The following is a 23,399-nucleotide window of genomic DNA, read 5'->3' on the forward strand; positions in this document are numbered from 1 at the left end:
GGCATAGCAAAAGAGCGAGCATCTAGCAAATCAAAGATAGAAGTGATTTCGAGGGTATGATCATCTTGCCTGCAAAGTTGTCAGAGTTGACTGGATCCTTGAAAGCAAACTCAATGGGATCCTCGTTAGCGAACTCGTCTCCCGGATCTACCCAAACAAGACAAACAAGCAAACGGAACACAATCAACCACGTGCAAACTCAAACAACATGATGCAAACATGGTATGCTATGCAGGGTGCGATATGTGATGCATATGCAAGATTTGACAAGGAATGAATGAACCTGGCCTCAACTTGGAAACCAAGTGTGCCACTGGAAAGGTGAGATGATTTCGCTTGAAAACGATATAAAGATCACCGGAATCGGAGTCACGGTTTGGAAATGGCAAGCGATTCAAATATGACAACGGTCTGCGATATACAGCAAGTAGCCATCTAAATGCAACAAGTTAAACATGCTACAACACACAAACATGACAACAAAATACATGGCAGGGATCCATTCATGATGCTTAACAAAAGAGGAACACTGAGCTACGGCCAATTCATCCATTAACAGGTTCAAACAAGCATGGCAAAAATGCATTTGGTAAACAGATTTCAGACTTAGTGAAATTAACACTTGTCTGGAATTTCAGATCAGGTGGCACATTTTGGAGCACGAAAACTATATGCTACAGGGCCTGAATAGGGCAAAGTAAAGCATGGCATGTAGCTACACAAAGAGCTTAACAAAAGTCCCTTAGTGACCTTGAGCCAACAGGGATCAGAAAATACATTTGCAAGCATGTGAACATGGCAAAAACATAATCAGATCACAGACTTAGTGAAAAAACTAGAGCATGCAAAATAGATATCAAGTAGGCATGTTTACGAGCTCAATGCACTCACTACAGAGCAAGTCATGACAATCTAAGCTTACACCCATCAAGAATACACATTATACAAGCTAGACATGGCAAGAACAATAACATGGCATGCACGGATCAAATACAACATCCTCGGCAAAATCGCTAACAAGTAGACAATCTGCCCAGATTCACGAAATAGCAAAAGTAGAGCTCAATTGACTCAAGCTAGGGTGCTCCATAATTGCAAACAAAGACATGGATGGATAGAGCACTACAAGATTAACAAATCATCCTTACTGGTCATCCTCAAAAGAGACACGGATCACTAGGAAACAACATGAACATATGGCATATTGAAATAAACAGATCAAGGACTTAGTGGAATTGCTAAGTCCCTGAAATCAGCATTAACGAATGCACCACTTTGCAAGCTTGTGCTAGTCACCACACACATCACAAAAATACATGGGTTGCACCTCTGGAAAGATGGCAAAACATATAACAAAACTCATGTAGAGCTCAGGGGCATATCATGCACACATTAATCATGGCAAAAAATGACAAATAGCTATTTAGAGCAGCAGATCTGACAATTATCTCAAATAGCATTTTTCCAACAGCATTTCGGGCATCAAGATGAATGCAAATGAAAATGATGCAATGAGATGAAATGATGTGCTCTCTGAGACGAACATTTTGATATGCTACATGCCCAAAACCGAGCTACGGATGCAAAGTTACGGCACGATGAACATAAATATTAATCTAGGGTTTGAGGCAAAAAGTCAACCGAGATATATCCTCAGATCCAGATCCGCACGCTTCCCGAGGCAGCGGCGGATCTCTCTGGTAACCCTGTAGACGACGGCGGTGGCGGGCAAGGACGGAGTGGCCGGAGCTACGGCGGTGGCCGGGCTTCCCACCGGCGACGAGGTGGCCGGCGGAGGCGGGGTTCGGCCGCGGCGGCGTCGGGCGATGAGGCGCGCGGGGCGGGGCGGCGCGTCGGAGTCGGGGAACCGCGGCGGAGCTCGCCGACGATGGTGGCGGTGGCCGGCGCGGGCTCCGGGCGCCGGCGTTGACGGAGATGGCGGCGGGGTCGGGCGATGAGGGAGGCAGGCGGCGCGGCGCGCCGGGCCGGGGAGGGCCCCGCACAGGCCTCGCGGGCCCGCGGTGGGCGACGGCGAAGTGGGCACGGGGGCGCCACGTGGCGAGTGGCAATTGGCGCAGGCCGGCGGCGGACGTGTCTGGCTAGGCTTCGGACATGTCCGGCGGCTGGAGAGGAGCGGGCTAGGGTTTCGGGGAGGAAGGAGACGTGAATTTCGGAGGGTGGTGTATATATAGGCATAGAGGGAGCTAGGAGAGTCCAAATGAGGTGCGATTTTTGGCCACGCGATCGTGATCGAACGCTCTAGATGATGGAGAGGGTTTTGGGCCAAATTGGAGGGGTGTTGGGCTGCAACACACACGAGGCCTTCTCGGTCCCTCGGTTAACCGTTGGAGCATCAAACGAAGTCCAAATGGTACGAAACTTGACAGGCGGTCTACCGGTAGTAAACCCAGGCCGCTTGGCAAGTCTCGGTCCAATCCGGAAATGTTTAACCCCCACACATGAAAGAAAGGTAGAAATGACCACCGGAGGAGAACGGAGCGCGGAATGCAAAACGGACAACGGGGAAAATGCTCGAATGCATGAGACGAACACATATGCAAATGCAATGCACATGATGAAATGATATGAGATGCATGACAACGATAACAACACACGGCGACAAAAACCCGAACCCGAGAAAATAAAATAACTTAACGCCGGAAACGGCAAGAGTTGGATTACATATTGGGTAAATCATATCCGGGGTGTTACATTAGTGGTGCCACTATCTTTTCCAAAATTGATCTTAAGAGTGGTTACTATCAAATCCTCATACATGAGGGTGATGAATGGAAAACCGCTTTCAAAACCAAGCTTGGGTTATATGAGTGGTTAGTCATGCCTATGGGTCTTTCGGAAGCACCGGGTACTTTTATGCATCTTATGAATCATGTCTTTCGCCCTTACATTGGTATATTTGTTGTGGTCTACTTTGATGATATCCTTGTTTATAGAAAATCTCTTAGAGGTCATGTCACCCATGTTCGAACCATTTTGCAAACTCCTCAAAAAGAGCACCTCTATGCTAATATGGAGAAATGCCTTTTTGGCGTTGACAAGCTCGTTTTCTTGGGTATTGTTGTTTCCTCTAAGGGTGTTCATGTTGATGAGTCCAAGATCAATGCTATCAAGACTTGACCACAACCAACCAACTTGCATCAAGTGCGTAGTTTTCTTGGCCTTGAGGGTTTCTATCGTCGCTTTGTGAAAGATTTTAGCACCATTGCTTCGCCTTTGCATGCTTTGAGCAAGAAGAATGCGCCTTTTGTTTGGGGACCATCCCAAGATACCGCTTGCAATGAGCTTAAGAATTTGCTTACTCATGCTCCCGTGCTTGCTTTACCCAACTTTGACAAACCCTTTGAGATTCATTTGTGATGCTAGTGGTAATGGCATAGGAGGTGTGTTAACGCAAGAGAAGCGCCCCATAGCTTACTTTAGTGAGAAACTTTCCGGAGCGCAACTCAATTATCCCATCTATGACAAAGAGCTATATGCTTTAGTGTGAGTTTTGCATGAATGGGAACACTATCTTCGTCCCCATGAATTCATCATTCATACCGATCATGAAACACTCAAGTACCTTAAGGGCCAAACCAAGTTGAACAAGCGTCATGCCAAATGGAGTGAATTTATTGAGTCTTTTCCTTATGTCATCAAGTACATTAAGGGTAAGGAAAACATTGTGGCGGATGCCCTTTCTCGCATATGCATGCTTGTTACTCAACTTGAATTGGATGTCATTGGTTTTGAGCATATCAAAGAATTGTATGAGCATTATCCTACTTTTGCTACTCCTTATGCCAAGTGTTTGACGCTCACCTCTTGGGAACGCTATTACATCAAAGATGGATATCTTATGAGAGCTAACAAACTTTGCATCCCCGAGTCTTCTCTTCGTTTGTTGCTTTTGCAGGAATCTCATGGAGGAGGCTTAATGGGACATTTTGGACGCGACAAGACTTTCGCCACGCTCTCCAAGAACTACTTTTGGCCCAAGATGTACCGCGACGTCAACCGCTTCACCAACTGATTCTCTACATGTCGCAAAGCTAAGTCAAAAGCTCAATCCCATGGCCTTTACATGCCTCTACCAATTCCATATCAACCATGGGAAGATATTAGCATACTTGGCTTGCCTAGGACTAGAAATGGAAAGGACTCGGTATTTGTCGTTGTGGACCATTTCTAAAAAATGGCACATTTCATTCCTTGCAACAAGATAGACGATGCATCACATGTTGCTAATCTCTTTTGTAGGGAAATATTGTGCCTACATGGAGTACCAAAGACTATCGTCTTGGACCGCGATGTCAAGTTCCTTAGCTACTTTTGGAAGATCTTATGCACCAAGCTCGGAATCAAGCTACTCTTCTCCACGGCGTATCATCCACAAACCGACGGCCAAACGGAAGTTACCAACTGCACACTCTCTGCTCTACTTCGAGTACTCATCAAGAAGAACATCAAGGAATGGGAGGAGTGCCTACCTATCGCCGAGTTCGCCTACAACCGAGAAAGACACTCAACAACCGGCAAGTCCCCCTTCGAGGTCGTCTACGGATTCAACCCATTGTCACTGTTGGACATTCTTCCTCTACCACTACAAGAGCGCATAAATTTGGACGCTAGTGCATGAGTGACACATCTCAAGAAGGTGCATGAAGATACAAGAAACACCATCGAGCGCCAAGTTCAACGCCTTGCGACCAAGCTCAACTTCAACAAGCACCCTATGGTATCCAACACCGGAGATCTCGTGTGGCTACACCTTCGCAAGGACTGATTTCCCCAAGAACGCAAGTCCAAACTTCGACCACGAGCGGATGGACCCTTCAAGGCGCTCGCACGCTACAACGACAACGCTTACAAGATCAACCTCCCGCGCGACAAGTACAACGTGAGCGACATCTTCAACGTCAAAGATCTCTCTCCCTTCCATGGTGATGAAGCATTTGATCAGAGGACGGATCTTCCCCAAGGGAGGGGAGATGATGCGGAGCATCCCAAGGCCATCCCCATGGACCCAACTACATCTCCGACGACACCTCTTGGACCCATGACACGAGCACGTGCAAGAGCTCTTGAAACTGAGGTGACATCTCTCCTCTCACAATTCCACTTTGATGCACATGAGACATGGCTACTACCTCACATGGACACATTGTGCATACTCAGGTATCATGGAGAAGCTAAGGAGCAAGAACAAGAAGAAGAGGAAGATGGACGAGAAGACGGAGAAGAAGGAGGGCTGCAGGAAAAGTCCCAGCCATCGGACGACCGGCCGGGACCGGACGTCCGGCGCCTGATGCTCCAACCAAACCCCAGCGAGCGGACGTTTGGCCCAGACCGGACGACCGGTGCCCTTGCACCCGAGCCAAACGAGCGGACGACCGGTGCCAGCGGACGACCGGCAGCCATCGGAAATCCACTACACCATCATCCGAACCAGAACGAGCGGACGACCAGCAGCCAACGGACATCCGACAGCTCCTAAGACACCGGACGACTGGTCCCCAGCGGACGTCCGGTACCTGGCTGTGTCCAGATTCGGGCCCGAGGCCCATGTACCCCTACTTTCGCCCCATTTGCACTTAGACTATAAATAGACCTCCTATTCATCCTAGCTAGGGTTAGCATTGGTTTAGCTCATTTGAGAGATAGAGCATCGCTCATCCACATCGGAGCTACTCCTCGAGAGAGACCGCGGCCTCTTCGGAGAAGATCCCTTTGGATTCAAGACCTCCTCGCGGAGAAGAACATCAAGACCTCCTCACGGAGAAGACCGGCTACCCTTGTATCATCCTTAGTTGATCGTGTACCGTGTGGACTCTTATGTATCCGAGGATCTAGCACATGTGTGACTATCTTGTGTTGGTTTAGTGTTTCTCCCGTGTTTTCCCTTGTGTTTCCCCCCGTTTTCCCCTTGTGTTCTTCGTGTTCATCGCGGGATCCGCTCCTTTCGTGAAAGAATGGCCCCTAGGGTTCCTACCCTACATCACACGCACAACACAGAGTTCATGGCTAATTGAAGAGCTTGTAGTTACAACGGCATGACTGACACTCTTCTCCTCCTCTCCACCCCCCTATATTTACTCACCCTGCCCACCACTACTTACCCACCCCCTCTTTTCTCTCACTGTCAACCTTCCTCCTCCCCATCTCCATGAGCTATAGCTCCAGCTCCAACGCCAACCCCTTCCCTTGGGGTATTGGCTGGAGGGCCTTCTTCCTCGGGTGGACGGCTGGTGACCGGACCAAGTTCGAGAACACCATGGAGGTGTGCTCGAACTTCGGCTCCATGCCTGAGATGGAGAACGAATCAAATGAAGTGCTCATGAAGGCCAGTAAAGAAGAGCTGAAGACGCTGATTCCTGACCCAGCGAAGGGCGCGATGGCAGTTGACATCATTCGCTGGGCCAGAATTAGGCCGTCTCCGTCGACCCTAAACAGAGAAAGAAGTGGTGCAAGTACAAGACCTACTGGGCTCCTAATGACCGCCATGCCGCAGTGTACTAGGAGACGACTATCGCGCTGCCGGCGGTCATCGGCGGGGAGTCTAAGGAGGAGGAAGAAGAAGCGGTGCAGATGCTAGCAAGGGCGCCGGAGCCAGGCCGTCGTTCCTGGCAGATCGACCTCAACTCCGCCGAGGATGACGACGACGACCCGCCGGCCCGCACGGTGATGAAGAAGAAGATGAAGGCCAGCGGCTCGACCAGCTGCTCCGCACGCCGGTGATGGCTGCCGCGGTCAGCCAGTGTCCGTTGTCCACCCCCAATCCCCCAATCCCCCTTCTGCATTCCGATCTTGCATGTATGAACTCGTATGAACTAGTATGAACTACCCCTATTCTTACCTACATATTCCCCATTCCCCTTCGCCCTCGATCGAATCTATCACCGTGGATCGAATCTAGGGTGCATGTCGAAGAGATAGAAGTGCTTACCGCCATTGATGGAGTCCCGTGGTGTTCTTCCTCTGCTCCGATCCGCCGTCGCCTGTGATGGAGTCCGGTGGTGTTCTTCCTCTGCTCCGATCCGCCGCCGCCTGTGAGAGTTGGGAGAGTGGGGAAGGGTGGGGAGAGGGAGCGATGAGGGGCGGCGAGGCTAATAACTGCCGGTGTTTCGGGAAGCAACGCGGCTTCTCGAGCGTGGCCGCGCGCGTGCGGCCGCCGCCGCCCGCGTGCACCGCTCGAGCCTAGCCTTGGAGAAACTGCCGATTCATGGGTTTCCAGTGAGTCAGATCCAGAACTGCTTTAAGTTCCGTACAATGCAGACCCAATAGTAAAAACAGAGAACCAAACAGCCCATACACATCCCGCACGACCCTGGTTGGGCTCGATGCGGGCAACCAAATACGCCCCAAACTGCGTGTAGTTGCATACACCGAGACAATGCAGACAACAAAACAACGTGCCAAAGTTGATCTCCTAATGCAAAAAGTCCATATACAGGCAATCAAACAACTCGCAGATGTCGCATATTAGGCTGTTTTTTAAAACCAGACTGGGTGGAGAAGGATATGCAACACAAATACTGTGACATTAGGCAACCAAACACGCCCTTAAAGAGCATCACCGTGGTGAGAGGAAAACCGAGACAACTTTATTCGACGTGACGCCGTCCTCACCGCCCCGGCACAACCAAACGGAACAACGATGGTACCTGAAACAGCACGGAAGACAAGCAGCGTGGAAAACCTTACTTGCGTCCAGCACACTCGTGTTCTCTCTCAAAAAAAAGAAAAAACCCAGCGGCGGGCACGCTGGACACATCCGCGATCCGATCCACCCACCGGACGCGGCGACACCGGTCCCACTCCACAGCCCTCTCTCTCGTCTATCCGTCCTCCTCCCGAGCTCGAGAAAACAAAACGTGCAGGTTACTCGTGCCGGTAGCTTCAGTCCTCCACGTCTCTTCTCCCCCCTCCCCCTCCCCCTCTCCGATCCATCGATCCCCAGGTCCTCGCGGCGGAGTCAGCCATGGCGGGGGCGATCCGCGTCACCATGGAGGTGGGCGCAGACGGCGTCGCGCTCATCACCATCTGCAACCCGCCAGTCAATGCCCTGCACCCCATCAGTAACGCCCTCCTCTCCGTTCCTTTCGGGGTTGGGGTGGGTTTCCGTCGGGGCTCCTCCCGCTAGTCTAATGCCGTGCGCCGGTTCGGTTCTCCCCGTGCAGTCATCCAGGGGCTCAAGGAGAAGTACGCGGAGGCCGCTGATCGCGACGACGTCAAGGCCATCGTGCTCACTGGTGAGATCCTCTTCGCTGGTGGTCTCTGTTTTATGTAGTTGTTGTACGAATTGATGTTAGGAAGTACTAGAAATTTTGTTTTGTTTTGTTTTTCTGTGAAATTCGTTAAACACCCAGCTATTTCTGTATTATACTAGGACAGTTAGGATGGTACTGGAGCTGTCGCCATCGTGTCATTTCATTTGGGCTGTTCCCAGTCATCTTAGTGGTGGCGTTGCTTCAGTATTCTAGTCATCGTTTCTCGAGTTATTTTTAGGATGCTCGCCGCTTGGCTGAAAGTGGGAATCTCACTAGAATTTTCAACTGAAGTACGAAGGGAGCTGCTCCTTGTCATAGATTTTTGACTACAGGGAAGCTCCCCTGCTTCTGCACAGGTCAAAAAATGGTGAGCGGGTGTAGGTGTTTCTATTGTAAGGACATAGCGTGACTATAATCTAGATAGGAGACGTATATGGTACTATGACTGACCTACCACAATAAGAGGCATACTTCTTTTCTGTCACTGCACACACAGAGGAGGCCTTACGGCGCAGTGCATTCGAGGGATGTGGGCAAGGGGTTAAAAAATCAATTCAGGAAATTTGCTATTTCTGATACTTCTTTCTTCTGTATACTTACTTTAAAGTTTTTATAGGTGCTGCGGGGAAATTTTGTGGAGGCTTCGATATCAATGTCTTCACAAAAGTTCATGAGACTGGTAAGGGGTGTCTTCATTTGTACGGTTGGTAAATTGATTGTCCACAGCCTAGCTTTTTTGGACAAACTGTTTTATTTTCTTACACATTGAACATGGGTTTGCAGGAGATGTGTCACTTATGCCTGATGTATCTGTTGATCTTGTATCAAACATGATGGAAGGTTTGGCTTTTTTGTTTCTAGTTTTCTCATAGTTTCTATTATTTATGAATGATGGAACTCTTTAGGTACCTCAAAATTTGTATTGGTATCACAATATCTGGGCCTGACTGTGAAAACATCTTTACATGCAGATGGCAAAAAGCCTTCTGTTGCTGCAATTCAAGGCCTTGCTCTTGGTGGCGGTCTAGAGTTGATTATGGTCTGTCATTTTTGTTGCTATCCCATAGAACATTTTTACAGTGGTTTATCATTTTTAACCTGTAGCTGAACCTAAGTCCTGTTTATCTTATAAACGGCAATTTCTTTTTTAAAAAATTGTCAGGGTTGTCATGCTCGGATATCTACCCCTGAAGCTCAACTTGGATTACCAGAGCTAACTCTTGGCGTGATTCCTGGATTTGGAGGTAGGGAATTAGGGATACATCTTTTTCCGGCAGCTTGAAATAATGATTTTATTTGCTTGCTTTGTATTGGGTTCTGAAACCTTTTCACTTATCATGTAGGAACTCAGCGTCTACCGAGGCTCGTAGGTCTGCCCAAAGCAATAGAAATGATGCTGGTAAGTCTAATCTATCTTCTGTGTAACTTGTTATGCTGCTCTAGCTGCGTCAAATAAACTTCGTCTCGTTAGTTGATTAACATATGCAAAGTACATTAACCAAGAGGCATATAATAGTGAAAGCCAATTTTAAGTTAGTGGCTTGAGTTATATTCATTCATATTCAACCATGATAGTATAAGATTTTCAAAGAACAATGAATTTTGAAAAACTAAAGCATACATAAGAATCTCATTTCAAATTGTTAATGCCTGGTACATGTATGTAGCACCGAACATATTAGACACCCAATATTTTTTTGAACCAACAGTGTATATGTAATGATCATCTGGAAATTAGTGTCAACCTATCTTCTTTCTTACTCCTATCATGTTCAGTTATAATTAATGCATTCATAACATTTGCTTCAGCAATCGAAGTTCATTACGGCGAAGGAAGGAAAAGAACGTGGTCTTATTGACGCGCTTTGCTCCCCCGATGAGTTGATAAAAATGTCACGTTTTTGGGCTCTGGAGATTGCAAATTACCGCAAACCTTGGATAAGATCTCTTGGCAGAACCGATAGGCTTGGTTCACTGTCTGAAGCTCGTGCCATATTAAGTATGGCAAGACAACAAGCAAAGAAGGTTGCAGCAAACATGCCACAGCACCAGGCCTGCCTAGATGTTGTTGAAGAAGGTGTACTGTATGGAGGCCAGGCTGGTGTTGTGAAGGTTTGAATTTCCTATTTGTCTTAGTACATACTCTAATACCATCTACGTGCTTCTCTTTAGTTAAACAGTTAGCTGGGCACCATATCTCCCCAGAACTTCTAGAGATTAGGCTGGTCTTATTGTGTCAATTGAGAATTATACTTGAAGGGGTGTGTGTGGGTGGATGGGTGAGAGGTGGGGAGGGGGGATACACTTATACTGAAGGTAGATGCCATTTGCCAATATGCCCTAATTTAGTAATTGCTGATAAGCATAAGGTAAGAAAGCCCCTATGCAGCCATGTCTCTAGTCAGTTTCTCAGAAGAACCTATATTTCTTAGTTTCTCAGAAGAACCTATATTTCTTAGCTGAATTTTGCCCAGGGTAACAAATTAACTTGACAGTTACGTTGGGATCAGTGCTCTGCATGACTTAGGCAGGCTCCATTTGGCATCGTGTTGGATTATGATAATCCAGCTTATCTATGCAGTTTTATCTAGTTTACTGTTTGTTTAACAAACTTATCCCTACTTCCACAGCTTCTTTAGCAGCATATTATAAAACAAGTTCAGCACAACACAATTTAGCAACCACAGGCTGAGCCTTAAAAATAATACTAACAAACTTTGATGTAGACAACAATTGTTTCTTCATTCTGTTCTTATCACTTATACATGTGTTTGGTGAATCTACCTAAATAATGCAGGAAGCCAAGGTTTTCAAGGAGCTGGTACTATCAACAACGTCAAGGGCACTTGTCCATGTATTTTTTGCCCAGCGTTCCACCACTAAGGTTGTCCTCCTATTTACCTTCTCTTTTCCTGATTCACTTCTCATGTGTTGCCACTAACCCACTATCTTGAGTTTGCAGCACATAGTTAGCCTAACTTGGAAATACTTCCAATCCCTTTGTTTTTAGTTATTTTATAAGCAGTTACACTGCGTCAATGCCTATCTGCAACTCCTTGGTTATATTTATTTCTACTATCAGAGAACAAAAGTAGAACTTTTAGAGCTCTTTTAACTTTCTAAATGCACTAGCATACCTCTTAAGAGGTAAGAGCAGGCACATCCAAACTGTCTGCCGGTATTGGTAACAAATAGTATTTTTTTTCCTAACCTGCTACTACCGTTAACTTTGATCTCCTTACAAATGAAAAGTGTAATTAATTTACCTTAACCTTGGTAATTACCATCACCCATTAAAAAGAAAATGGATCATGGCTAATCTTGTTTTTTCAGTTGTAGAACATAACTAAACAATATATACAAGCATGTGCTATCACATGTAATGTTACAAGTTCTTTTGAGTACAGCCTTTGCCCACAGATGCATGTCGTTACAAGCTTTTATTATTTTTCATGTAATCAAATAAGTACTTCAAGACATTTTCAGTTTTTCACCCTTCAAATTAACTATGTGAGAAGCAAATTCTGCTACGTGAGAAGCAAATATTGGGTTCTGAAATATAATCATGTAATTTTCATATTTGAATAAACCCATAGCTCCCCCGCAAAAAAAGAACAAACACATAGCTCATATGCACGACCATGTTTGAAAAAAAATACTTAACTTATTCGTATAGTAGGAATGCGTAGCAATATTTGCATATTATCAACTGGTGAATTTTCAGTTATATTATTTCTTTGTATGCTAAATATCCAAATATATAAGCCAGTTGTACCTATTTAGGTCATGGATGACTTATCACATTCTAGGAGCGTCTTAATTATTTTCAAACTTCTACATGTATGCTTACTGCAATATTTCCCCTTCTGTTCTTTGTGACCCAAATTAATTTCTTGTCCATTTATTTGTGTAGGTGTTAATTTTTGTTTGTACCACCATCCAACCAGACTACGTTACAGAATATGATACATGATCTTAACTAACCATGCAACCAGACTACGTTACAGAATATGTATGATGCATGATCTTAACTAAGCTTTGCTCAAATTGCATGCCATATGTGAACACATCAAAGCTAAATTGCTGCAAGGATGCCATTTGATGTGTCAACTTTTGTTTTGCCCTCTTTGGTTATTTGTAACCTGGTGCGCTGTCCGACTCTTACAGTTGATTTTTTTAGGTACCAGGTGTTACTGATATTCAACTCAAACCTAGGAAAATAAGAAAAGTTGCTGTTATTGGTGGTGGTCTTATGGGCTCTGGAATTGCAACCGCCCTTCTTGTTAGCAATATATCTGTTGTCCTCAAGGAAGTAAATCCTCAATTTTTGAAAAGGGGACAAAAAACAATAGCAGGTCAATTTTGTTAAACTACTGTAGCATTTATTGGGAATTTCTTTCTGATGGATATTTGGATTTTGATTTCTTGTTGGTGTAATATTTAAACATCAAGTTATTATAAATGATGTTACTGAACAACACCGATGATCTTTTGCACAGGAAATCTTGAAGGCCTTGTCAAAAGAGGCTCACTGACCAAGGATAAAATGAGCAAGGCAATATCACTTCTCAAGGGTGCATTGGATTATTCAGATTTCAAGGATGTCGATATGGTTATTGAGGTTGTCCTCATATAATTTATGATTTACTCAAGACAAATAGTTGTGCATATTATTTAGGGTCCCTCTAGTGCGTGAAACTTGTATTCATGACATTGTAGTGCATTAATGAATCTTATGAAGGTTTCCATAAAATTGTTATAGGGAATTTTAATAGATAACATTGATATGGTTATGCAATCTATTACATAGTCATTGCTTGTTAGATTCTTATGCCACAGATCTTCTCTTGTAGGCTGTTATTGAGAAGATTCCTTTGAAGCAATCAATTTTTGCTGACATTGAGAAAATCTGCCCACCACATTGCATACTTGCAACAAACACGTCCACCATTGATTTGAATATTGTCGGCGAGAAGACAAATTCTCAAGATAGAATTATAGGGGCTCATTTTTTCAGGTTTGTCTTTCTCTTTTGAGTTATTTTTTAACACTCCCTGATAACTAGCAGTGTTCCAACTTAAGAAGTGTGCTTAGGACTTATGAATCAAGGCTACTGGAACACTTCACATCATAAAATTTGTTAACACATGCATGTAACTATTGAATTCATTGACACCATATATTGGAATTTAACTGCATGCATCTAATTTACGACGGGAAAGCATACTTATTCTTCATAGAGGGAAATTTGATTGTTATGCTAACAATTAAGTTATCCTTAGCGCTAAGTGTTAATGTGTGAACTTTTTCATGGAAGTTCCCATAATATTCTAAAGTTACTAGATGTAGGACAGGGCTATTCTTGGTGTCGCTTTACTGCATGATAATTTTTTCCGATGCTAATACTCCTTACAATTCAAACACAAGGCAATGACCGAATAAAACCTTTTCACAAGTATTTTGCTGAAGGAATATCCAAAAATAAATCATAACCCGCTCTTCCAAATGGACAACCATCATCAATTCCTGCAGGGAAAAAAATGTATAACCTATTATTCTTTAATCAATAGCAAAATGATGTTTGCATGTCCCAAACGACAAGTGGGCAATTTTGTTTGATTTAGCACAATTTCAAGTTAGATGCCTTCATAAGGTAGTAGATGTTGCAATATGTTCTTATAAGAATCTATTTTGGGAAGTTATGAGAAGCTGTTTCTATTGAACTTTCATACAAATGTTCGGAAAATATGTTACAAGCATGGGATTATGGAAATAACACTCCTTGAACTTTACTGAATTGGATGATATATCATTCCTTAAAGCTTTACTTGCTTATTGAGAAGGCGACTTGCTAATGTTATGTTATTTACAGCCCTGCTCATATTATGCCCTTGCTTGAAATTGTCCGGACGGAAAGGACATCACCACAAGCTATCCTTGATCTCATAACAGTTGGGAAAATAATAAAGAAAGTCCCTGTTGTGGTTGGCAACTGCACAGGCTTTGCAGTAAATCGTACATTTTTTCCTTACGGACAAGCTGCTCATCTTCTAGTTAGTCTTGGAATTGATCTTTTCAGAATTGATCGAGTAATAAGCAACTTCGGCATGCCAATGGGACCTTTTCAGTAAGTGCTTTGACTGTTTTTATGCTCATGTGTGGGATAATGGCCAATGGTCTCAAATTAAGTTCCTTATATGTGAATGAGCATGCAAATGTTCCCATTCAACTATAGACAATTTGTTTTCTATTTTTTGATGAAAATGTTCCAGTATGTATTGTCTGTTCACTTACCTAGAATAAATAGATGCAACCCACTTCAGAGCAATTTTACTATAATGTTATGGTCCACTATGAGTCTATGAGCATGTAGTTGTGATAATATCACTCTAGGAAAAAAAGGCAACTTATTAGGATATTTGCAATCCACCTAAAAAAAGAATATTTGCAATCAAAGAATTTGAACTTAATCAATAATATCTGCACAAATATATAGATCGAGCATTATTTGCTTTAAATAATATTGTAGTATATGTTAAATAGAAGTTGATGGTGAAAGCTGTGTTCTGCTTTAGAGACCATGTCAATGTCAGAACAATTAACTAACACTCAACCATCTTTGGGATATGCTTGCTGTGCCTTAGCTAGCTTACTACAATGAACAGAACAGTGCAGTGCTCAGGCATCATCCATTGACTCTTTCAAAAAATTAATCATGATCACCAAAGAGCTAGCTATAGACAGGGGTGCGTGGAACCTTGCTATCCATGTGCCAGAGCCATGAGTTGGTTGCGAGATCTTATGGGTTTCACCTCTAGCCTACCCCAACTTGTTTGGGACCAAAGGCTTTGTTGTTGTTGTTGTTGTTGTTGTTGTTGTTGTTGTTGTTGTTGTTGTTGTTGTTATTCACATGAGTTCTTATGCTTGGCTGTTCCCATTCCCCTGCAGACTCCAAGATGTAGCTGGATATGGAGTAGCCTTGGCAGTAAAGGATATATATGCAGCTGCCTTTGGAACACGGAATTTTCACTCTGGTCTAGTGGAACTGATGGCGAAGAATGGGCGGCAAGGTATGCTTCTGAACCTGCTTTCGCTCCAGCTATGACTAGAGTGATAGTTACTGCACCATTCCCGTATATGCATTTTTCACTTGAAATTTCCCTGTTACTTTACAGGAAAAATCAATGGAAAAGGTTATTACCTTTATGAGAAGGGTGCGAAGCCAAAGCCTGACCCTAGTGTTCAACATGTGATCGACGAGTACAGAAGACAGACAAAGAAAATGCCGGGTGGAAAGGTTTCGCTTCCTCTTTCTAACTTTCTGTTACGTTGTTTCTGCATCTACTAAAAAATGCCGTGCTATCTCATTTGTTAATGGATGGTTTTCCTAATATTGATACATTGACTTGCTTGCAGCCTGTTACTTTATCGGATCAAGATATATTGGAGATGGTTTTCTTCCCAGTCGTTAATGAGGCATGCAGGGTCATGGATGAAAATGTGGTGATCAGGGCTGCTGATCTTGATATTGCATCTGTCCTTGGGATGGGCTTTCCCAAGTACAGGTAGGCAGCAGCTGCTTATCTCTGACTGTCCTAAATCCTAGTTAACCAATGACAATCTGCATTCAATCGAAATATGATTACATTATATATACAGGTTTAGATTCTACTGCTGGCTATATGCTGTTATAAATTATGGACCTAATTTAAGTCTTAGGTAGCCGCATTGTCTGTCATATATCAGAATAGATTTAACAGCAATTGATTAGGAGCAGTGGCGGGTGAGCGGCTGGTGGGCATGCACGTGGGAAGAAAACGGAGGCGCGTGAGGGAATAAGTGGTGGTAGGCGAGTGGGAGAGTGTCGAGCCGTGGGCGTGATCCATGGGAGCGTGCGAGCTTGGGCGGGATCGCTTGGGAAGCAGCGCGATCCAGCTGTGTGGGGGCGGGCAGGCAGCAGTTGGGGGCGGCGATTTCCGGCGGCGCTGGCTTTAATCTGAGGGGAGCAGGGCAGGTTTCAACCTGAACTACTGTAGTGAGTGAGGGCTTCACGTGGGGAGACGTCTGTGGGTTTTGACCGGAGGAGAGCAGGTAAAGCTGGAGCGAGTAGCCGTTTGGAAATTCCCCAAAAAGCTAATTATAAATTCTTCTCCCCATCGGAACAATGAGTACGTGGTGGGCGTGATGGAAAAGCAGAGCAGATAGGGAAGACCGATCCAGAGAGAAACCGATCTGGAAGAGACCGATCGATTGAGGGAAGGATGGGCTGCGGCGTCCAGAGTGAATAAAAAAACCTTAAACCGTGAGCTCTGATACCATGTGAGGAAGTATGCAACTTGTATTTCCATGAGGTTATAGGTCGATATATATACATGTCTATGTGTGGTAAATATGCAGAAAACCCCTTATACAATGAGGATTTTACACGGATATATATATATATATATATATATATATATGTATATATATATAGCTATAACAAGCACTTGAAGCTAGTGAGTTAGCTCTATACCTGATTATTTTTAAATCGCCATGTTCTTTCCTTCTGCTCATTTTAGCTGATAGTTTTAATGATACTCAAGCAGATGTTCTTTCCTTCTGCTCAGTTTAGCTGATAGTTTTAATGATACTCAAGCAGTTTTTAGTTAAGTAAACATATCTGCAAGCTATAATTTACCTAATGTACGATACAATCCCTGTTAGTTGTAGTCATCTTTATGATATGTATTTTGTCATTATTATTACTGTTAGTTGAAGGTGTGGTGGTTACTTTGGAGTATTAGTTGTAATCTGTAGTCTTTTGATGAAGGGGTGGCCTCATCTTCTGGGCTGATACGGTTGGAGCATCCTATATACATTCAAAGCTTAGCAAGTGGGCTGAAATTTACGGTGATTTCTTCAAACCATCATCATACTTGGAGGAGAGAGCGAAAAGCGGCCGACCACTGGTACACTCTTGCATTCCCCCTCTTTCTGATGGATTATCTTAACCTAACTGGCTGACTATGTTGACTTGTTGCATATAGATTTTTGCGATTACATTTTACATACAAATAATGATGAACATAAAACATTAAGATCATCCATGTCTAATTATTGTATGACTTGTTTAACATAATCTGCTGTGTCATTGCTAGAAATTATTTATTAACTTATGATTTTCAATAAATTTTCTTTCTGACTGTCAACTGTTGTCAGTCTTGTTTTGTCGAGGCTGTTCGTTGGCACACGAAACTACTTGCATAGTACTAGTAGTTGAGAAGCTGGAAAATTAGTGGGTGGATTTTCTTTGGGATATGTTCTGGGTAATTTGTTAAACAGAGAAAAATCTCATAGTTATGGTTCCAGAAGTTATATATGGTAACGGTGTGATGGCAAAAGTTCAAACTGGAGCTTAAATTGTGGCCTGTACCCATACTGCGCATCTTTAGACAATCATTTTAGGGCCATCTTATCAATTGGTTGAAATATTGTGTTGCTCCTTTTCTTATCAATCTTGTTGGAAATTAAACATGCCAAAATATCCGCAGGGCGCGCCGAAGACGGCTCAGCAAGCTCCGACGAGGTCACGCATGTGAGGTTCAGCATACGAGGCACTTGGCACGGTTTTTGCTTGAACAGCGTCAACACTGCCTTCGGCACATATGTGGTGGTACTCAGAAGGACCTCCAGGGCTGATACAACAATCAGAATAAATAAATGTCTAAGCATACTGTTCTGATTGTAGTTCCATAACTGTAAATCTGTAACTATATGGTATTGTGATTCTGTCGCAAGTAGAATAAAGACCCCGTGTATGCTGTATTTGCCGGAGTGTACAACACAGAGTCGGGCACAGGGGGGGTTGAAATTCTGCGCTATATGAGCCGGCAATCTGTTTGCTGATAAGTGCGCCAATACATTGGTCGAATGCGCGTTCCCATAAATTAGTTTGGAAAGAGCAATACGACTATTTAGGCTGTGTTCGGCAATCCTTCACTACGGAGCGGAGAGCACCCTTTTAGCCGCTCGCCAAAATACAACTGCATGGCAATACGACTATTTAGGCTGTGTTCGGCAATCCTTCACTACGGAGGGGGGAGCACCCTTTTAGCCGCTAGCCAAAATACAACTGCATGGCAATACGACTATTTAGGCTGTGTTCGGCAATCCTTCACTACGGAGCGGAGAGCACCCTTTTAGCCGCTAGCCAAAATAAATGATGGGGTTTACTCCGCGGCCTCAGCCTATAGGGCCCAATTCTTGGGCCTGGTGATATCCCCCTTGGACCGCATGATATGGAAGAATTGGACACCATCAAAGGTCAAGTTCTTTGCTTGGTTGGCCCCTCAGGACAGAATTTGAACTGCCGATAGACTTGCAAAACGTGGATGGGAAAATTGTGGCTTATGCCCGCTTTGCAAACGAGAGCCTGAGATTGGGCCACATCTCTTCTTCAAATGTCGTTACACCATCAGACTCTGGAGTATGCTGTCGCAAAACTTGGCCTTGAACATGTTGATATATCTACATGGCACTTGGCGGGATCCGTTGAGGAGTGGTGGGATAGAAGAACCGGCATGGATATTCCATCACGCAAGGCTATGGCCTCTTTCATCATGCTTGTCTCTTGGGCAATTTGGAACGAAAGGAATGCCAGGGTCTTTCGACATAAAAGTGCACCGCCCCTGATCGTCCTCAACATCATCCTCGAGGAAGCGAAACTATGGGTCGCCGCGGGTGCAAAGAAACTAGGGGAAATCATAATACGCGAGTAATTGTCATGCGGTATTGTATGGACACTTGTAAAACTCTATTTCTCTCTTAATTAATATACGAGGCAAATTTTTTGCCCTGTTTCAAAAAAAAAAAAAATACAACTGCATGCGCTCCGCTCCACAGCGGAGTTGCAGAGCGGAGGGATTCCGAACAGCCTATACCTCTCAACTCCACGCTTGTCTAGACTAGAACGCTTATGGCACTGCGGCCGCCACTCTCCGTCAGAGCCTGAACCCAACCCAACGAAAATTTCCCCTTTTCTTTTCACCGCATACAGATCTCGCTCGCTCGTAGGCTTTGTTTGTTTGGTGCAGCTGCCGCTAGTCCACCTGAAATCTGACGTCCTGGGGCTTCAGACTGAAGTCTGTCTGCCGTCTCGCAGAGGAGACGGGGTAGGTTATATACTCTAGGTTTGTTTAGTAAGTACAGTATAATAATAGTGGTTTGATTTAACCACTTGCATGTTTATGGACTAATTAAAGTGTTCCTCCCTGCAAAGGTTGAGTATCACCGGTGCATTCTACTCTTTGCAAATACTATACAAGTTTATGCACATCTGTTTTGGGGCTATGCGGCTTCATATCGATTTTTTTTCTGGATACAGGAACTTCGTAGGCTGGTAATTACGTATTCGCAATTCCAAAGCAATTAGTCTATTCTGCATCCTCCGGATGTACAGGGACATGTACTGATGTACGCTTAGTGTGGTGATCAGTGTGTTCGCGGTCGAAGTCACCGGTGACCAGGCAACCAACTCTTTCGTGGCCTCAAGATTGATTGGAACACTTGAGGAAACCTGTGTATGATATGTATTACAGAGATCCTGTGTAAAACTTAAACATCAAAGTGGCTGTAGTTTAGTGGTGAGAATTCCACGTTGTGGCCGTGGAGACCTGGGCTCGAATCCCAGCAGCCACACTATGTTTTTCTTTTTCCTGTATCACATAAATTGTAAGTTAGTCTACAGACAATTGTTTGTGGTTTCCCTTTCAAAGTTGATGAAATTGATTGTTACAAAACTTTGGCACAAATCATTGCTTTTATCATCTAATGACATTCATATAATCTATTATGACTGTGTGTGTATTGGCACATTTGAATTTCTTGTTTATGGGGTCTCCTTGTGTTATTATGTGCTTGTCATTTCATTTCCTGTGGTCAAATTATGGTGCTGACACCATTGCAAATGACTATTCCTTTCGCATAAGTAATATTGGTTGGATGGTAGCTGTTACTACAGAATCTGGTACCCTTTATGATCAAATCAGAAAGACCATGTTTTTTCTTTGTTCATGGCACTATTGAGCCAGATAGACATCTCCATGTTGACAAGCTTATGAAAAAAAGGAAAAAAAAATACTCACTTAAGCTAGACTGCAATTTGTGTGTGTATTGGCACATTTGAATTTCTTGTTTATGGGGTCTCCTTGTGTTATTATGTGCTTGTCATTTCATTTCCTGTGGTCAAATTATGGTGCTGACACCATTGCAAATGACTATTCCTTTCGCATAAGTAATATTGGTTGGATGGTAGCTGTTACTACAGAATCTGGTACCCTTTATGATCAAATCAGAAAGACCATGTTTTTTCTTTGTTCATGGCACTATTGAGCCAGATAGACATCTCCATGTTGACAAGCTTATGAAAAAAAGGAAAAAAAATACTCACTTAAGCTAGACTGCAATTTGTGTGTGTATTGGCACATTTGAATTTCTTGTTTATGGGGTCTCCTTGTGTTATTATGTGCTTGTCATTTCATTTCCTGTGGTCAAATTATGGTGCTAACACCATTGCAAATGACTATTCCTTTCGCATAAGTAATATTGGTTGGATGGTAGCTGTTACTACAGAATCTGGTACCCTTTATGATCAAATAAGAAAGACCATGTTTTTTCTTTGTTCATGGCACTATTGAGCCAGATAGACATCTCCATGTTGACAAGCTTATGAAAAAGGAAAAAAAAATACTCACTTAAGTTAGACTGCATTTTTTTTTCATCCATGCTATTCAGTTGATTCATGCTCTAACTTCAGATCGTGCGGTCATCTACGACGTATGATCTGATTATGCCATGAACAATTGCAATAGCATGTCTTCTGATGTCATTGGGACAATTCTCGCAAGTGCGCTGATGAGTAATTCAAGCATGAACATTTTTGTTCGCCCGCCAAGTCTGGTGTGTGACCGATGAATGCCACACTATATTTTTCTTTTTCCTGTATCACATAAATTGTAAGTTAGTCTACAGACAATTGTTTGTGGTTTCCCTTTCAAAGTTGATGAAATTGATTGTTACAAAACTTTGGCACAAATCATTGCTTTTATCATCTAATGACATTCATATAATCTATTACAACTTTGTGTGTGTATTGGCACATTTGAATTTCTTGTTTATGGGGTCTCCTTGTGTTATTATGTGCTTGTCATTTCATTTCCTGTGGTCAAATTATGGTGCTGACACCATTGCAAATGACTATTCCTTTCGCATAAGTAATATTGGTTTGATGGTAGCTGTTACTACAGAATCTGGTACCCTTTATGATCAAATAAGAAAGACCATGTTTTTTCTTTGTTCATGGCACTATTGAGCCAGATAGACATCTCCATGTTGACAAGCTTATGAAAAAAGGAAAAAAATACTCACTTAAGCTAGACTGGATTTTTTTTCATCCATGCTGTTCAGTTGATTCATGCTCTAACTTCAGATCATGCGGTCATCTATGACGTATGATTTGATTATGCCATGAACAATTGCAATAGCATGTCTTCTGATGTCATTGGGACAATTCTCGCAAGTGCGCTGATGAGTAATTCAAGCATGAACATTTTTGTTCGCCCGCCAAGTCTGGTGTGTGACCGATGAATCTTAAAATTCAGTTTGTGTTCGCTTGATGAAGCAATACATGTCATCGTGATGAGTTGCTATGTGATCTGATGGTATTTTGAACCATTGTTGTGTTGAGCCGGTTAGTTTTAATAAATTATTGATAATTGTTGCCATGTTGAGAAGTGCTGCTAGTGGGAGGAGCAACCGAACAAACTTTAAGTGGGGAGGGATCAGACCCCCTAGTTGAATGCTTCCATGTGGGGTAGGATTTAGACAAGGGGTTTACCCAAACCCTGCAGGTATTAGACCCACCATGCAGTGTCTGAAAGTGCGTTATATCGACTAGAGGGGGGGTGAATAGGCGATTTTTATGAAAGTCTTCAAAACGTGGATGTTATGAAGACAAACGATAGAAATAAACCTATTACCCTGCAGCGGAAGGTAGACTACACTAGGCAAGCAATAGTCAAGTATTCAATAGAGTGAAAGCACAATGACTAATAGCAGCAATGTAGTAAGGATCAGGTAGGAAGATATTGTGAAGCCACACAGAACACGCAGTCACTCAATGAAGACAAAAGTTAGTTCGAACATACAATGACTTCACAAGGAGTAACAGTAAGTAAAGGGAAGGGAAGATGAAACCAGTGACTCACTGAAGACAATGATTTGTTGGACCAGTTCCAGTTGCTGTGACAACTGTACTCTGGTTAGAGCGGCTAGGTATTTAAACCTTAGGACACACAGTCCCGGACACCCAGTCCTGAACACGCAGCTCAGGACACCTAGTCCTCACCGTATTCCCCCTGAGCTAAGGTCACACAGACCTCGCCCAATCACTCTGGTAAGTCTTCAAGGTAGACTCCCAAACCTTCACAGACTTCGTTCACCGGCAGTCCACAATGTCTCTTGGATGCTCAGAACGCGACGCCTAACCGGCTGGAGGATGCACAGTCCTCAAGTGTAATAAGTCTTCAGATCACACAGACAAGAAGACTTAAGTGATGCCTAATTCTCTTTGGCTCTGGGTGGTTAGGGCTTTATTCTCGCAAGGAATTCTCTCTCAAAGGCTTCAAGGTGGGTTGCTCTCAAATGACAAAAGCCGTACTCTGAATCTGAGCAGCCAACCGTTTATGGTTGTAGGGGGTGGGCTATTTATAGCCACTTGGCAACCCGACCTGATTTGTCCGAAATGACCCTGGGTCACTAAGGAACTGACACGTGTTCCAACGGTCAGATTTCAAACTCACACGGCAACTTTACTTGGGCTACAAGCAAAGCTGACTTGTCCGACTCTGGACAAGATTCGCTCTCATAGTCTTCACTCGAAGACATAGGTTTTGTTTAAGCATCACTTCAGTCATTCTGACTGATTCTCTTGGACCTCACTTAACAGTACGGTGGTTCCTATGACTCAACAAAGAAAAAAAACAACTACGAAAGATCTAAGTCTTCGAGCTCCATAGGCTTCATGTGATGTCTTCTCTTGTCATAGTCTTCAATGTGAATATCTTCATATACCACCTTTGACTTCAATGTCTT

General features: G+C 43.6%; 1 protein-coding gene and 1 non-coding gene across 2 annotated transcripts; both read left to right on the top strand.

Moving 5' to 3' along the window:
- Window positions 1-7,843: 7,843 nt before the first annotated feature.
- Window positions 7,844-18,074, top strand: LOC125515736 (peroxisomal fatty acid beta-oxidation multifunctional protein). Its single transcript, XM_048681243.1, has 18 exons — window positions 7,844-8,078; window positions 8,181-8,252; window positions 8,887-8,949; window positions 9,054-9,110; window positions 9,242-9,309; window positions 9,433-9,514; window positions 9,614-9,669; window positions 10,080-10,382; window positions 11,068-11,154; window positions 12,451-12,625; window positions 12,770-12,891; window positions 13,124-13,287; window positions 14,143-14,397; window positions 15,219-15,340; window positions 15,446-15,567; window positions 15,687-15,835; window positions 17,080-17,218; window positions 17,801-18,074. Exons 1-18 carry the CDS (start codon window positions 7,982-7,984, stop codon window positions 17,846-17,848), a joined length of 2,181 nt encoding a protein of 726 aa, XP_048537200.1. The 5' UTR covers window positions 7,844-7,981; the 3' UTR covers window positions 17,849-18,074.
- A 1,800-nt stretch (window positions 18,075-19,874) lies between these two features.
- On the top strand, window positions 19,875-19,946 carry TRNAH-GUG. The gene has a single exon. It is a non-coding gene; the product is annotated as a tRNA-His (tRNA).
- The last annotated feature ends 3,453 nt before the right edge of the window (window positions 19,947-23,399 follow it).

The sequence above is a fragment of the Triticum urartu genome, chromosome 6 (assembly GCF_003073215.2).
Source record: "Triticum urartu cultivar G1812 chromosome 6, Tu2.1, whole genome shotgun sequence".
Classification (NCBI taxonomy): Eukaryota; Viridiplantae; Streptophyta; class Magnoliopsida; order Poales; family Poaceae; genus Triticum; species Triticum urartu.

Bases quoted from the DNA above. Each gene is read 5' to 3' on its own strand.
- LOC125515736 (XM_048681243.1), top strand. From the start codon at position 7,982: ATGGCGGGGGCGATCCGCGTCACCATGGAGGTGGGCGCAGACGGCGTC. The intron at 13,288-14,142 runs GTTTGTCTTTCT...TGTTATTTACAG, and splicing joins ATAGGGGCTCATTTTTTCAG to CCCTGCTCATATTATGCCCT. The intron at 15,568-15,686 runs GTTTCGCTTCCT...ACTTGCTTGCAG, and splicing joins AGAAAATGCCGGGTGGAAAG to CCTGTTACTTTATCGGATCA.